Genomic DNA, 17,159 nt, shown 5'->3' on the forward strand with positions numbered 1-17,159 from the left:
GGGTGAGGCCATGTCTGCTAGGTTTCTCTACCAGAAGCAGGCAACTCTCCTTTTGCTGTCAGCACCTGTCTGGTGGAGAATGCTTCGAGACTCCACAGACGTGCTACCGACTTTATATTCCAGCAGCGGTTCCCGCCCTTAACAATTACTCTTGTGGTTTTGTCCGATGGTGCCTTTTCTGCTTTCTTCCTTGTGCATTCCTCCACTAGGACTCTAAGAAGGAACTGTTCCCCGTTCTCTCTCGTGTATTAACTTATCCAACTATGCATCTGCAGAAGGGACTGGTGTTTAATTTACTCCTTGAGTTAAATGAAAGCATACCTATTTATCTGAAGCTGTCCTAATTTTTATCATTAGTTGCTCTTTCAGTTTGGACCCAATGTCCTTTTATTATGTCTTATTCATGTTGAGCAGTACTGACTTTGGGGAATTCTAAGACGATTCTAGCATGTCTTGCTGTTTCCTCTTGAAGGTGTGCACCGCTACGCCTGGCCTCATCTCCCCGTGTTTACAGCTCCACCTCCTCTCTGACTGGTGCATTTAGACCTCCCCTTCCACTCTTCCTTACAGGTCGATTGTCTTCTATTCTTTGTCCACCTCTCTTCCTGAAACATGGTCTTCTCACCCTGTAACCCAGGCTGTCCTGGAGCTCACTATGTAGCCAGGGATGGCCTCAAACTCAGTGACTCCCCTGCCTCAGCTTTGCAAGTGGGTTGCCACTTTTATCTACACTCTTCATTTCCCCCATTAACACACTTGAGATGGTTCTAAGCAACCTGCATTTGTCAGAAATTATTGCCTGTCAACCCCTCCCTCTTCTTTAGAGAACTCTGCTCTGTCTCCTGCAGGCGCATGCTCCTCTGTCTCCTGCAGGTACATGTTCCTCTGTGTCCCTGCAGGCGCATGCTCCTCTGTGTCCCTGCAGGCGCATGCTCCTCTGTCTCCCTGCAGGCGCATGTTCCTCTGTCTCCCTGCAGGTGCATGCTCCTCTGTGTCCCTGCAGGCGCATGCTCCTCTGTGTCCCTGCAGGCGCATGCTCCTCTGTCTCCCTGCAGGCGCATGCTCCTCTGTGTCCCTGCAGGCATGTGCTCCTCTGTCTCCCTGCAGGCACGTGCTCCTCTGCTGTCTCCTTGCAGGCGTGTGTTGTTGCATTACTTTTCTATGCATTGCTCTTTGGGTTGGACTGGATAGTTTGTTTTTATGAAAAATGCTGAAACAAATACCTGGTGTATTTACATTTCATATTATTGGAAGTAGGTTTTCGGGCAAACTCCTAGAAATTGGATCGCATGTGTGGTTTTGTTAGGCATTACCAAATTCCCTTCCGTGTGGTTACGGCGGTTTGTTCTCACTTGCAACATGCTATCATCCTTTTTAATTCTCACCAGCATGATAGGTGAGAAGAGCCCTCCACAAAAGAGATACTTTCATGGGAATGGAAAAAGGAAGCTGGGAAGAAGTTCAGGTGCACGGGCAAGAGCTGCTTATGAGTCAGGATGGAATCTGGAGTTCTCTACCGAGACCGAGCTCCTAGGAGGCCTAGCAGTAGAGGAGGACTCTGGAGGCTGGCCTATCAAAAAAGCCACAAGACAAGAAGTGAAGCAATCTGGGGGTGGGAAGCAACAGAATGAATTCTGTACTAAGTATGAGGTGGGCTCCGGGAGACTGACTTGGTTTTAGACACAAAAGAAAAGGCAATAGCAAACAATGTTTAAAATAGACTTTCAAAGGTGTTTGCAAAATCTGTCTTCAGAGACTCAATATTCCATCCAGCAGACTCAGAATGGATGGGGACGTGGTAGAAAGAGTCTTGAGAGTCATTCTCAGGCCACAAAAAAAAAAAAAAAAAAAAAAAAAAAAAGCAGTGGACTCTGACCCTGTGTGAAGCCCTGAGATGGAAGAAGAGTCTGTGAAACATTAATTTTTAGAAAAAAACTATTAGAAAAAAAAACGACCTTACATATGACTGAACCACCACAGTATGTATTTCTACATGAAGAGAGAACCAAAGAAATGCTTTAATCATGCAAGAAAACCACCTACCGTGAGCAACTAAGAGACTCCCGTGACAAATGCCTGGGCCGAGACAGCCTGAGTTGGTGCAGAGGACTCGATTTACCTCACCAAACTTCTATTTCAAACACCAGGCTTGGAGTCAGGTGCTAAGGTTTTCTTCCCCTCAAGTTTAAAAACTTGAGACGCATCTAGAACACTTGGTAACGAAGTACAAATGCCAAGTGGTCAACAAGGTGCAGCAGAAGGCATAAACTCACAAGCAGCTTCGGAACGTGACTCTGGGGGTTAGTGCCGACGGGCATAGGGGAGCAAGAGGAAGGAGGGAAATAATCAAGCAATATCCTGATCTTCTATTATGCTTTCGGCACCATTTACCAGCAAGGATTTAATGATAAGTGGGAATTACTGCCCTTAGCTTGCCTGGGTGGGATGAAGACGGTGTAATGAAAATTTTATAGAAGTAAATGGAAAAAAAAAAACCCAAAAAACCCAAAGCTGTGTAGTGTGAATGGCTGAGGAGACCAGGTTCCCAGGTGATCCCTAACTGAGACATTCTCTCGGTGACAAAAAAGAGACAGACACAGGGGCAGGTCTATGCAAAGGGGCAATCTGATACATTCACAACCGTGCATTCGCATGTATGTGTCTGTGTGCATATGTGTGTGTGTGTGTGCATGAGTACAGGTACGCGCGTGATTTTTTAAAAGTCTCTTTGGAATCCAGCCCTGGGAGGCAGACAACATGGAGAGTCAGAGCAGAGAGGGACATTAAGGACAGCATGGCCTTTCAAAATGACCCTGAAACAGCAGAGAAGCCTACTGAAAGAGGCTGCTCCCTCTTCTGGTACAGGAAGGAACAGAGAGGCCTGGCCCCAGGGGAGGCTAGGAACTGGAACTCTCCTCAGGGGAGCATCCGTTTCCTCACCCATCAAGCAAGGGAAGAGAACCACATCTCAAGTCTCCACATGGTCCCCACATTGTCCGCGAGTCTCAAGCCAATGACATCAGGGACATCTGAAGAGTTCAGGTATGAGTTGTCAGAAGGAGGACTGACTTGCTTAAAGACAGACTAACCAAAGATGGGTGGTTCTGGAGCTGCTCTGAGACGCGCGGGGTTAGCTAGCAGCCCAATCAGCTGCTCTGAGACGCGCGGGGTTAGCTAGCAGCCCAATCAGCTGCTCTGAGACACGCGGGGTTAGCTAGCAGCCCAATCAGCTGCTCTGAGACGTGCGGGGTTAGCTAGCAGCCCAATCAGCTGCTCTCTATTTCTGGAGCAACAAGGACAAGAAGACAAAGAATATAAGAAAATGAGATCAAATTGCAGGGAAGACTGTTCGGGAGCCGAATGATTTTGTCTCAGAAGCTAGAAGCATGTCTTTGGGAGACATCTTAAAGTCAGTCTGTCTGTCCAGGATGACTCCGACAGGGTCACCAGCTGTGACTGCAGGCAGCTGGAGGAGCCCGAAGTCACCTCCTTGCCCTTCTCAGCTCTGTGCTTCTGCACTTATATAACATCGTGCATAAATAGCGTAATACCAAACCACCCCATTTATACATTTTATGTATCTATTAATATGGACAACAGTTTCCTTTCCATCTCGCCAGTAAAGTTTTGAATACCAATGTGACCTGGCCTCTCCCCATTAGAGTACAGCCTTCAGAGCTAATTGCCTCTCTGAACACTTACGGAGTCGTTTCTCATGATGATGGCGGCCAAGGGGAAGGCAGATGGCACAGTCATGGATCGATTTGATGGACCTTGCCTGGCTCACTGGAAAATGGATCCAAAGGTATGGTCACTGCATCTAGACTTTTAGGGGCTTCAAGGCTCAGTTCAAGTTCTCTCAGACAGCAGGGTCAGGGGACAAGAAGCCATTTATTCCTGGGACTGTGGAAGACTCTTCAGACCCCTCCGGAGCCTTCTGCACCCAAAGAACACCCTTTCTGAGGTTTCACTGGGTGCATGGCAGCCCAGGGTGTGCTGCCTATCAATTAAGGAAGTCTGCTCAATTCGCATGGCCTGTGTTCATTTGCAACTGATAAGGCAGATAGATGGAGACACATCACTCCCTTCTCACAGGGTTATTAACTTTTTCTTAAAAGCTCTTCAAGAAAGACCACCGTGGCTTTAAGGAGTTAATGCAATTGCAGTCAGGGCTTACCTTTCGTGGGATTACATTTCTGCCGCTGCTGTTCATCCTCCGTCAGGACTGGTGTTTATTCACACTAATAACACCTCTGGTAGATGCTGTCACATCACTGAACAGCACACAGATCTGAGACTGGATTGGATTTTTTTTAATTTTAAATTTTATTATTAAAAGTTTTCAAATAAAAAAATCACACACAAATTAACCATACTCAATGGTGAGAAAGAATTTTTTTTCAAAATTTGAATATATCACCCCCCCCCAGGTTTTTTGGGGAACAACTACCCTAATGAAATGGGCCCTAAAAAAAGTTATGTGGGAAAAGGAGATTCCCATGATTTGATCCACATTTCCTCCCCTTGATGATAAGAAGACATTTTCCCAAATCACTACTTAACTTCCCATATTGTTCTATGGGTCCCCCTTGGCTGCCATTTTATGTGGCAAAACTGGACAGTACTGCTTGCTAAGAGGAAAATTAGTATTCTCTTTCTGGGTAGACCGACCGTCACCACGGTAAGATAAACACCAAGCGCCAGGTCCTCTGCATGAGGGATTCCGAGACTTTGCTGCGACCCCAGCTCAGCTACAAACGTGTCTCCTCCTATGCAAGGCTCCATAGGTTTCTTTCTTACAATTGTGGCCTGAAAACAGGCAACCTCTAAGGTCATTTCTCAATCAAAATGACACCCATCTACCCTTGTTCATTGCAGAGTGCAGACGCCCTAGTTCTAATGGCACTGGGAGGGGCTGCCGTGGGTACCAGAATAGGTTAGACAAGCTATGCGGGTAGAGCCTCACTGCCGGGATCAGTGGCCTTACATGAAAACAGCACACCCCACTCGTCTCCACTGTCAGACACCCGGATTCTGACCTCCCAGGCTCCATGACTTTGAGATGTGTGTTTGCTGTCCAGACCAGTTTGTTTATCACGGAAGCCTCACTGTCAGCAGGCTTCATTCTTTCTTTACATTCCTTCAGATCCAGAAATGGCCGCTTTAGAGAGACTACAGTGTCTCTGTTCATAAGACGTCCGAAGGGAAGGAGACTCTTTAAACATAAAAGGAAACTCTTTATGTTTAATTGACAGTCACAAAACTTGCATCTTACTGTTTTGATTTCACTTCAAAAGCAGCTTTCTTGTTGTGAATGAATTTCGATCCCCTGCCCTGGCTTTGTAATTATTGGTTGAGCATCACTACCATCTCCCATTCTCTCCTTGACTAAAATAATAATTTACCAATCAGTTACAGAACTACCAGAACGGGTGGTGGGAGGAAGACAGATCAGGGAAGGGAAGGGTGTGGGCTTATGTTAGCATGAGGCATCCTGTCCCTTCAAACAAAGTGTTTCTACCTGCTTAGCCTGAGGACATCTGAGTCCAGTTGTGGGGTTAGCCCAGACTGAGGCATGCTCACCGGTCATGCTCACTAGGCATCCGGGTTCTTACTAGGGTTTCTCTTTGCTTCCTTAACACACAGATCAATCTCTCTCCACTAATTTAAAATCTCAGATGGGAAGGGCAGGGTTGCATGCTGCAGAGTGATATTGGTCACAGAGGAAGCTTGCTCTGTGGTCAAAAGCAGGTAGCTAATCCCTTTATGCAAAACCTCAGCTGACGCCACTGAGATGCAGAAAAACACCATTGATTTTAAATTCTGGCTCTGCAGTTATTACTGTGTGGCTGTAGACCAGAGCCTGAACCTCCATGAATTCACTGTCCTCACAGGTTATGAAAATGTGGTATTCTATAACTTCTGGGGTATACTAACATAAAAGTATTTAGAGCACAGCATGGATTCTGGACAATGATATTATGGGTAATGATAATCCCAACAGTGAGGCCTAACTCTTGGATCATCTGCCAGGCTCTCCCCTGAGGATAACTAGTACATGGACCTTTACTCCATGACATTCAGATATAGTGAAGCTCAGTAGTGTGATCTCAAATTTAAATCTAAGTTTTTTCTAAATATCATCAAAGGAAGAAATCAAAATTAAAATCATAAAACAGAGCATTTTATGACAGGCCTCACGCATGGTGTGCTGGAAATACAGAACCTGCCTTGGTGTTCTGTGTCAGCCTTCACTAATATTCTGATTTTATTGAATCTTAAATCTAAACAATGAATTTTTAACAGATATTCCATCAAAAGTACAGTTCTCAGCTTAATTTTAGTCCTCAAGATATGTAGCGTCAATGCTTCATGAATCAATAAAGCACAAAGCCTAATCTACTAAGATTATGGGCTTACATTTGTATAGCATATATCTTTTGGTGAGAAGTTCTACATTTTATGACTAATCAATTTTACTCACCAATCAAATGTTTATCAAGGGGAGCCTGTTGGCAGCTTCTACCCGGGAACCAGTACAAGGAAGCCCATGGGGACTGGCAGTCAGAAAAGAGTAAGGGAGGGAGGAGCTGGGGCCGACCGAGCTCTCACACCATGGGACTACAAAGGCATCTCGGAATGGAAGTGACATTTGAAGCTGAAGAGAGTACGGGCTTTCATGTACAGGGGACAATGGTAAACATGATAAAGTATATGCACATACTCAGAACTGTAGGGAAATAACAGATGCGGGGCCAGGTGTGGGGGCACACGCAGGTACGGGGCCAGGTGTGGGGGCACACACAGGTACGGGGCCAGGTGTGGGGGCACACACAGGTACGGGGCCAGGTGTGGGGGTACATGTAGGTGCGGGGCCATGTGTGGGGGCACATGCAGGTATGGGGCCAGGTGTGGGGGCACATGCAGGTATGGGGCCAGGTGTGGGGGTACATGTAGGTGCAGGGCCAGGTGTGGGGGCACATGCAGGTACGGAGCCAGGTGTGGGGGCACATGCAGGTATGGGGCCAGGTGTGGGGGTACATGCAGGTACGGGGCCAGGTGTGGGGCCACACACAGGTACGGGGCCAGGTGTGGGGGTACATGTAGGTGCAGGGCCAGGTGTGGGGGCACATGCAGGTACGGAGTCAGGTGTGGGGGCACATGCAGGTATGGGGCCAGGTGTGGGGGTACATGCAGGTACGGGGCCAGGTGTGGGGCCACACACAGGTACGGGGCCAGGTGTGGGGCCACATGTAGGTAACTGCAGCATGTAGAAGATTTATGCTGAGGGATTGCCAGTTTGAAACCATCTCAGTATACATGGTGAGGCATTGTGTCAAAAATAAAAAATAAAAAAGGGAACAACCAACCAACCGAGCAGGTATAGAATTACAGCGGCCATAACAAGGGATTCTACTTAGTCATCTTCCTTATGTGCCAGGTCAAGAAACAGGCCTAAGAGTTGAAGCAGTTGTGTGAGGGCCCGGTCACTCACGCTGCTGTGCACATGGGTCAAATGAGAGACTGCAGGTGCTAGGTAGAGAGGCTGGGCTGCCGAGCAGTGACAGGGAGGGTCGCCCACCCTGGGGCACATCTCTGGATGAGGAGGCATGATGCTAACGGTGGTACTTTCCCTTGTCAGAAACCCAGGCTATGGAAAAGGCATGGTGGGATCAAGACTGGAAAAGCAAGGTCTGCTCTGTCTGCTGTGGGGTTAGATTCTGGGACTACTGTATCCAAAAGAAAGTAGAGGGAGGGAGCCAGAGAGAAAGGGAGAGAGAGAGAGGGAGAGAGAGAGAGCCAAGCAAGGAGAAAGAGAAGAATGGAGGTGGTGAGAAATGGGCCTACAGGAGAAGGGGGAGGGGGTGACTGATTTTTACATCTAAACAACAGGAGGGCCAGCGAGAGACTGATCTTCAGCCGTGAGAGGTGATGGCTGTAGGACCAAGAGACAAGCACACAACAATTTTCCTAACCAGATGCAGAGGACCCCAGACACTTTCTGGACCCAGGAGAACAGAAAGCCTTCTTGTCCATAAGGGGCAGAAGGGTTTAGGAACCATGGCTTCTCCCTGTATTCTAAGGAGGTACCTGAGATGGGTCAAAGTGCAGAACACCAGGGGATGCAAATGGTTCCAGAGGCCGAGGAGGGGGTGGGGAGCATTCAACAGTCTGACACCACAGAGCTGAGGTGGACTGTGGGCAGAGGAAAGGGCACCGGGAAGGGTATCAATTCCTCACGGCTGCATCCATTACTCCCTGACCACTCTATAAAACAGCAGGCTTAGCAATCAGACATCTCTGTAATTCCACCTCCACACCTTTTGTTCATTGCACTTTGCAAATTTTTAAATTATGGGTTTATCTGCATGATTTTTTGTGTCATGTTTATATCTGCAAAGGTTGCAGCCTTCCCAAGCACACAGCAGATAGTTCTAAACACTCCCGAGTGAGTAGAAACGGCAAGTGGATTCACAACAGCCAGAGCTCTGCAGAGAGGCAAGAACTATTCCTGCAGTGGGGTTTGGGTCATTGGAATATCAAGCATTCTTGGAGACAGAGTAATATTTATTAACAACAACAATTTTAGACATTTGCTCTTATTTAATTACCTTCCTGGGTTCTCCGCCTCATTCTGTCATTTATTGAACCGCACTTTTTCTTTGTGCAGACTCAAATGCTGGCTATGAGCAACACTGGATTTGAGCATAAAAGCAACTAACCCGCTGGATTTTTATAATGCATTCTATTTAGTAGTCCTAGTTCTTCCTTCTGCCCCCGCTACTACAGAGTGCTAAGACCATCAACAGAAGCATTCCCACAGACTTCTAGACAGGGGAAACTGGAGGACTGGTTTGAGAGGACAGGGTGTATCGCCGAGATCCAGCATCTCTGCCTCCAGAGATGCTCGCTCAGCCATATTCATGGCTGCACATTCACAATAGCAGGAAACAGAAACAACCTAAATGTCCTTCAACTGATGGACAGATAATGAAAATGTGTCACATATATGTTATAAAATACCATTCAGCTGGGAAGAAAAGTAAAATCATGAAGTGTACAGATAAATGGATGAAACTAGAGAACACTATACCGAGGGAGGAAACCCAGACCCAGAGAGACAAATGCCTCTCTCTTGGCAGTTCCTAGCCCCCAAACTTTAGATGTGACTATATAACCTGGAGTAACCACAGAGACCAGGGAAGTAAAAAGGGACCATGACCATGGGGTGGGGGTGGGGCTCTAGAAAGGAGCAGGGCAGGGGTGATATGAAGGGGAATGAGGAGAGGGAGAGCTTTAGCTGGGAGTAGTGGGCAGCTGGGGGGATAACAACATGGAGGATGTTTTAGAAAGCCAGCAAAATTGCATTATTTCATGTTCTCACAAAATTAAATATTACAATTTACATATTTGAATGAAATTATTATACTTGAGATGATGCTACTTCTTCAAGAGCTATAGACTATATTTTAAAAAAATGCCCAAGAACCAGGCATGAGAAGACTTCCAAGAGACTTTCAAGACAACCCAGGCTACTGCCAGTGTCCTCGGTTGCCTTCCGGAAGTAAGGCCCCCTTGCTGAAGGCACCACGCGCTTTGGATACAGAACTTGCAGCAGGTGAGTGGGATCTGACCCAGGAGCCTCTCCCAGAGGACTCACTCTAACAGTACCACAGACGCTCTGCAAGCTGGCAAGGGAGAACAACGACAGTGTTCCTCAGCTGAGATGCTGGTCACAGTGACCAGCAAGACAGGATGCCCCAGAGGCATGATAGTAGCGCTTACATCTGGAGAGAGACCAACAGCTGTTCAATTGGACTTACAGCCCTCTCAATAGGAGGGATGCACCTCTGGCTCTGTAACCCCAACTAACTGGAGGAGAGCTGACCAGAGCCACCTCCCTAAATAGTAGACTATCTTACTACACGCTAAACACTTGTCCTTATTTCCACGGGGAAGAGTAGCTCCCACCCCTTATCAAGAAGGCACCTTTCTTTTGCGGCAGATGAGACTGTCACAGAATCTGTAAGAGGTCAAAACTTAGAGAACAACCAACCATGGTGCCAAGCTCCAAGGCAAACATCTGCAATCCTGCACCTAAAGCCGAGGGGACATCGTGGAAGAGTCCGCAGCAGGACAAAAGAGCCAGAGCTCCAGATGTCTGTTCTCTAATGACAGAGACAACGCCGTACCCAAGGACTCTCAACATTAAGGTTGCCTACACAAGACCGGGACAATGACAGCAGCAGCTGCCATGCTGCCATGGAGGGAGAAATCTCACAAGGCAGCTAATGGCTGCTGAGGGAGAGAAGCAGTCTTACTCAGAGATGAACCCCCAACTGTCCAACCCAAGTGGTCAGCCCTAAAAACATAGACATAAACAATGCTAAATGGCCTCAGCAGGTTTTACACACACACATGCACACACACACACACACAAATTAAAAGTGACACTCTGCTAACTAGATTTTTTTTCTGTCAACTTGCTACAAGCTAGAATTATACCTCATCAATTGCCCGTAAACAAGCCTATGGGGTATTTGCTTGAATAGCAACTGATGTAGGAGCACCAAGCCCAATGTGGGTGGTGCCATCTCTGGGTCCCTAGTCCTGCATGGTACAAGAAAGCAGGCAGGGGAACCTGCCAGTAAGCAGCATCCTCCCTGGTCTGCTTCAGTTCCTGCTCCAGGTTCTTGACTTCCCTCAGTGACAGAGGTGACCTGAAATAATCCCTGTCCTCCCCAAGTTGCTTTGCCTCACAGTAACAGAGACGCTGACTCAGACAGAAGCTAATCAGTTTTGTTTTCACTGGCAAGAGGTACATGGGGAAATAAAGAGTCCTGGTTGGTCATGGGGAGCGGGAAGTACATGCTACATGACCAAATGGACAGTTCGTAGTAGAGCTGTCCAGCCCGTCTAGAGTGGGCGTGTGAATCTGCAGAATATGGCCCAGTCACACGTAAATGACACAGCCAGCCAGTGGCAGAGTCAGGACTGGTAGCTCTGATGTCATAGTTCACATGCTGGGTTCCTCTCCTGCAGCTGGACATCCCCGTTGTCAGCACACACAGAACCATGCCTGTTCCAGCATGGAGGGCATGACAGCACATGTTTGCATCTGATCCAATTTCTGCGGTGAAATCACCAGCAAAGACCAATGAACCCGGCTTGATCTCTTAAGTCTACTGGTTAGCACAAACCCTCCATGACTTTCTTGACTAGATTTAAGTTTGCCTGTTTTCTTGTTTGTCTTTTCAGGACTCAGGGCTACATTTAGAAGCCCCTCATGGCTGAGGAGCAGAAAACTCTGGGTTTGACTTCATTTGTTAGCTGAATTGAGTCTGGTCAAGTCATTTAATCTCTGTGGGGATTCAGGTAAAAAGCAGAGTCACGGCAGCTTCACAAAGGGACTGGAAGCAGTAAGCATGTTTGTATACATGTGTGTGTGCGTGGTGTGTATGTGTACATACTTTGTGTGGGTGTGCATGCGCATGGGTGTGCAAGCATGTGTGTGTATCTAATACAATGGCTGGCCCAGATTAGTTAGTTCTCTTTTCTTCTTCTAACTTAAAGGTCTCTTTGTCGTTGTTTTAACAGGGGATTCATCAATGACACTGTGGCTAGAATATCATTGTAAACTTCATGCAATACTTGTAGATTTATTGTAAAAAGTCTCATCATCTTGCCCAAATGTCTAAACTGGAAGTGAGACATCACAGCCTCAGACATCCCAGCAGCATCTTCCTTGTTAACGTCAGAAATCCCTCACAGGCTGAGGAGACGGCCTGGTATGCCGCTGTCCTTGCCTGGCAAACTGTGTTCATGCCTGGGACCCACATAAAGGTAGAAGGAAAGAAGAAACCCCAGCTGTCATTTTACCTCACACATGTACTGTGCTGCGTGTGTGTCCTGCTACCACATATACATGTCAAAAACAAAATCTTTAAAAATAAATCATATTTTAGCTGAAGCACACTGCTCCATTCTAGCTGTGGACATTTGGGGCCCTGGGGTTTCTAACCCAGCGAGGAACACTAATCTGCCTCTCATTAGGAAGAATTTGTAAACTGTGGAATCCAGAGTCTTCCATCAGAGAGTCAGTAGTCAATATCTCTTTAAATTTGTGCTTCTCAAGAGGTCCACTCACTTTGTCCAATTTCATCCAAATGTGGCTCTAAAATGCTTGGAACAGAAGAGAGAGATTGGGGGCAAGCGTCGTTTAGTGTCACACAGCAGTGTGACTTAATGTGTCCTGTTTTCATGGGAATACAGGTTCTGTAGCAACCGTGAGACACGGAGAGAAAGTGGCTACGTGGTGAACACATGACCACAGTACTGATCAGTAATCTCAGAGCCTGGTGTGCTTGGCAGGCATGCTCGCAGCAAACACACATGATGCAGCAGGTTTGCTGGATGAGCCAGGTACCTCATTAGTCTAACTCTACAGACACCAAAAACAAACAAACACAAAACCATTTAACAGCTTATGTTTAACTTCTGAGCCACCTAAGGGGAGAATTACTCATGAGCACTTCAGTACATTATATATATACAGCACACACAGACATACATATAAGAGACATACATAAGCATACACACAGTCAAACACAGACATAAACACTGACACACAAACAGACATTATACAGATACACACACACTTGAGTACATTATATATAAACAACACACAGACATACATATAAGAGACATACATAGCATACACACAGTCAAACACAGACACAAACACAGACATACAAACAGACATTATACACATACACACACGCTCTCACGCACGAAAAACACTGGCAGATTAGAAAGAAGTCTAAAGAGGGGGTGTCAAGAAAGGAGAACAGAATCTATGTGGGGAGAGCAGGAGAAGGGGATCGGACAGGGGTGGGGTGGAAAGAGTACCCTGCAGAGGACAAATGAGAACAAAGTTGAGTGACGTCATATTTGTATAGAAATGTCCCAGTGGAACGCATTACTTTGTACGTTTAACAAAAAGTGAACAGATAATACCAAGAAAATAATTAGCACCTGAGTAATACAGAGGTCAAATGTGCAGCTTTTCTTTGGATCTCAGATTAGATGAAGGCCAAAGGCAGTTCACATTTTCAAGACAGACACAAAAAAAGGGCACCGCTACCCATTAAATATTACGGAAATTATTAGCAGAAGGAGGCAAAGCACATTTGAGTCCCATAGGATCACCAGCTGCCCCTGTAGGATGGACACGCATCGCCAGGTGCTAAATGCGGTTTTGAGAAAGAATCTGGACAGAACCAAAGAAGATTCAGTAGTTTGGCAAGTGGTGTGTGTGTGCATGCGCATGTGTGTGAATGCATGTGTGCGTGCACGTGTGTGTGCGTGCGCATGTGTGTGCATGCATGTTTGTGACTGCTTTCATGGAGAGGGTCCGTGACAGTCTGGCTGGATTTGGGAGGAAGGGGCACCCTCCACACTGGTGTACTGAATGGCCAAGAACAGGTCAGGGAAGGGTGACTCTCCTGAAGTCACCCAGGCTACATTCCAGCACAGCCATGAGACCGTTATTCTACTAAAGCCAAACATTTTACTGTTTCAAAAAAAAAAAAAAATCAATGATCCAGCAAAGTTGAATTTTATAATGGACATAATGGATGAATCTATTCCAGCACCTTTTGAGTCCCCCACTGACATCTTTACTTGGCTTGCTTCGTACCTGTCAATCAGCCATCACCCTATCCACCATGGCATATCATGTATTTCAAAGCAAATGCCGTCAGTAGATAACACTGCACCTTGAAGGACAGAATCAAGGAATATTCTTATTCCTCTAATACCCGGGAAAATTTATTAGGTTTTTTTTTTGTTTTTTTTTTTTTTTTAAGAAGTGACAAGATTGTCTTGAATAGTGCAGAAACACACCACACCCTTCCCTTTGCGGGCTCTGGAATAAGTATGTGTGTACTATTTCAATGTTTCATCTCTCTACCTAGAGCAGCCCTGTCGACACCATCGTTGTCAATTCAAATGCTCCAACTCACAAAGATGTGGGCTGTTAGTGATGAAGAAGCAGGCTCTCTGCTACAGGTGGGATGCTAGCCACAATATTTTCTCTTGGCTTGCTACCCTTGTCTTCCCTACTCCAATTACTCCTTGAGCATAGAAACGCAGAGCTTTCTACACCTAACGCCTCTCACTTGCAGACTTGGAGCTCTGTATCACCTACTTCACAGCCTTGCCATTGGGATCAAACGTGAAAAACAGGGAGAGCACCGTGTAAATAAAACCGCGAAAGCAGCATTATCACAAGAAACCACAGAGCCTCCTGTGAGGAAAGCGGCCACAGCAACGGTCCACACAGCTCCTGGGCCTTTGGGAATCAGTCAAAGAGGACTCCAAAGGTTAAAGGCATGAACGGGATATTGGCAGCTGCCTGGACTTTCTCCCCATCAGTGAGTAATTTGTCAATGATTGAGAGGAGCCTCGGTGTACGTCACCTTGGCTCGTTTTCATTACTGAAGTATTTGTTTTGGAATTCATTCCAGCTCTAAACAATGCCTCCATTAGCTGGGCACAGCCCTATAAATATCCATCTCATCTGACCAGTGTCAAACCGTTCCGCCTTCTGCATGCTGTGCACCTGGGCAGAGCTCAGAAACAAATCCACCCACCTGGTGTTGCAGAAGGTGCAGACAGGCGCTCTCTCTCTCTCTCTCTCTCTCTCTCTCTCTCTCTCTCTCTCTCTCTCTCTCTCATAAACATTTGCTGTTGAGAAATTCTCGCACTGAGGCGACCTCGAGAGTGCTGTGAACGAGTCCAGTCGGGAACTGTTCACACGGTGTAGTTTCGCAGCACGGATACTTGGAGCTTAAGAAGTGTAAGTTGTATAGCTTCCATTTCGGGGGTACACACAAACCATGTCCAGTCAAAGTTAAGCCAGGGCGTGTGCAAAGATAAGTAGGAAGGTAAGCATCCCATCACAGCCCGGAAGCTGCCAGGACCCTGGAGCTTTGTTTAATGTATAAAGGAACTGAGGAGAAAGTTCTGGAATCTCCCCTGCTCTCAAACCATCCATTCCATGAAGAGCTGACCAGAAAAGACAATCAGAATATAAACAAAGTAATTTGGGTCGATGGACTCTCACATGTAAACAGAGAGGCGAGATTGTCACGTGATCCGACTACTGATTACATTCACATTCAGTGTGTCTGCGGGATGGAGGGCATTCCAGCTAGGAGGAAACCACAAGATCATACTTACAATTGGCTCCAAAGCCAAAACATACTTTTCAGGGATGAAATGGTGACTCAGAACAGGACCCAGTGTGCTCATCTGCAGGAAAGAGAGCGACTAGCCTATCAGCCCACCTGTCTGGGCTGGGGGACAACAGATCCCACTCACATGGAGGTGTCAGCAATGAGCTATTGTCTCCCAGTGCCACTGAGTCACACACACTCCCCTGGGTTGGTTCCACATCACGGATGCAAAGCTTCCATCATAGCTATCAACTGGCTTCCTATAAGCCATACATACTAGGGAAAAGAAGCCGGCCCAAAGCATCAAGAACTTGTTTCCTTGCTAGCGAGTGTCCTTACAGCAACTGGATTACACTACACTGCACAAATCCACAGGCATCAACAGACGCTTACATGGGAAACGTCAAAGCACACAATGTACGTATTCATGTGACAGTTTATGCGCTAATAAGATTTCATTACCGTGTTCTGAATCAGAAACTGGGAAGTGGCCTGACAGCGTCTTTAGCGCAGCTGTTTCTCCTTCTCAATCAAGTTTGCATAACTCCAGTTGGCTCATGTGTCATACCTGACTGCCCAGGGGGTGGGGCGCCCGACGATCCTCTCGGTAGACAGAGAAACACCGTCAGGACAGCGGCTCTGTTCCCAGCACAGGGTTCTATGGCTATTGGCTTAGGTGCGCCCTGGAAAAGAAAACCCATGGTAAGTTGGCACAGGTGGCACAGCATGGCTGATTTCTGCTGCATTTCCTCTGTCCCTCAGTCAGTGAGCACTCCTGGCTGTTGGGTGATACCCAATGCTGGCATGGTGTGGATGTGAGTTTATCCCTCATGTGATGACGTGAGTACATTTCACTACGATAGACTAGCTGGTATATCACAAAGCTAAGCATCTTTGCCTTTTCCACTCATCAGCGATGGTGCCACATGACCTGATTTATCTAATTAAGTGATCGCAATCCCAAATATCCTATTGGCACAGCTACTTTTTAAGAGTTACTTCCATGTATGCACGTTTAATACACCAAACAGAAGCGACATTACCACTAAGGTCAAGAGACGAGCTATCACGTCGCGAAGCCTACACGAGCAGCATGGTGTCAGCATACAACGTGAGGTCATTACATCAGCCCTCCTGCTCTACAACAGGCATCTAGGTTCAGCCACCTCGTCAAGGGAGGTTTAAGGCCACCGCCCTATGTTGTCTTCTCTACCCCTACCTGACCTGGTGACCACATCTCTGCTCTTTGTCTCTGTATATGACTAAAGAGAATTCCATATAAAAGTGAGAGTTCCATATATAAATCAGTATGCTTTTAAAATTACCTTAGTGAAACACACACGTAATAACTGTTCAGCAATAATACACTTGCATAAATAACAGGGCAGAAATAAGGCAAATATGCTAAAAACTGATCATGACGACATTGTAGTAATGTCTTACAATGAATTAGATGCTTCACAGCCCTGCATATATTATCTGGGTTAAGTCTTAAATGATTCCTATAAGAGGAGAATATCGAAGAGGGTTCTTATGTAGCTATTTCCTCCAAATTAAAACATTACAGGAGGCTATAAAGATTCAGAAAGTAATGGAGACTTACAAGTTTCAGGAAACTCCTGAAACAATTTTCACAAGCCTCTCCCCAAGGACACAAGCAGTGTGGGTGCTGGGTGGGGGACCCTGGCCAGCTGACCTCTGAGTAACCTAGTAACTCACTGGTCCTCTAAAGTAGATGGGCGGAAATGTTGGGGGGGGGGGGCTGTGGGTTTCCTATCTGGAGTGGAAAGATGTTTGCTCCCACCTCCCAGGAAGTCAAGGAGCAAGTATGAACTCTCTACAGCTTGGAAGAAGTAGAGGCCTGGCGTGGAGCTCAGGTAGCTACCTCTGGAGTCTGTGTTCTCAACAGTAGCCTATGAC

The 17,159-nt window shown here is 46.6% G+C and overlaps 1 protein-coding gene across 3 annotated transcripts in view; it reads right to left on the bottom strand.

Annotated features, from left to right (window-relative positions):
- Positions 1-17,159, bottom strand: part of Atrnl1 (attractin like 1) — a 548,573-nt gene that overhangs the window by 73,101 nt on the left and 458,313 nt on the right. For all 3 annotated transcript variants that reach the window (XM_057777516.1, XM_057777515.1, XM_057777517.1), the window contains one exon: positions 15,808-15,922. In XM_057777516.1, coding sequence (XP_057633499.1) covers positions 15,808-15,922 — 115 coding nt within the window. The remainder of the gene's footprint in view (positions 1-15,807; positions 15,923-17,159) is intronic.

The sequence above is a fragment of the Chionomys nivalis genome, chromosome 8, assembly GCF_950005125.1.
Source record: "Chionomys nivalis chromosome 8, mChiNiv1.1, whole genome shotgun sequence".
Classification (NCBI taxonomy): Eukaryota; Metazoa; Chordata; class Mammalia; order Rodentia; family Cricetidae; genus Chionomys; species Chionomys nivalis.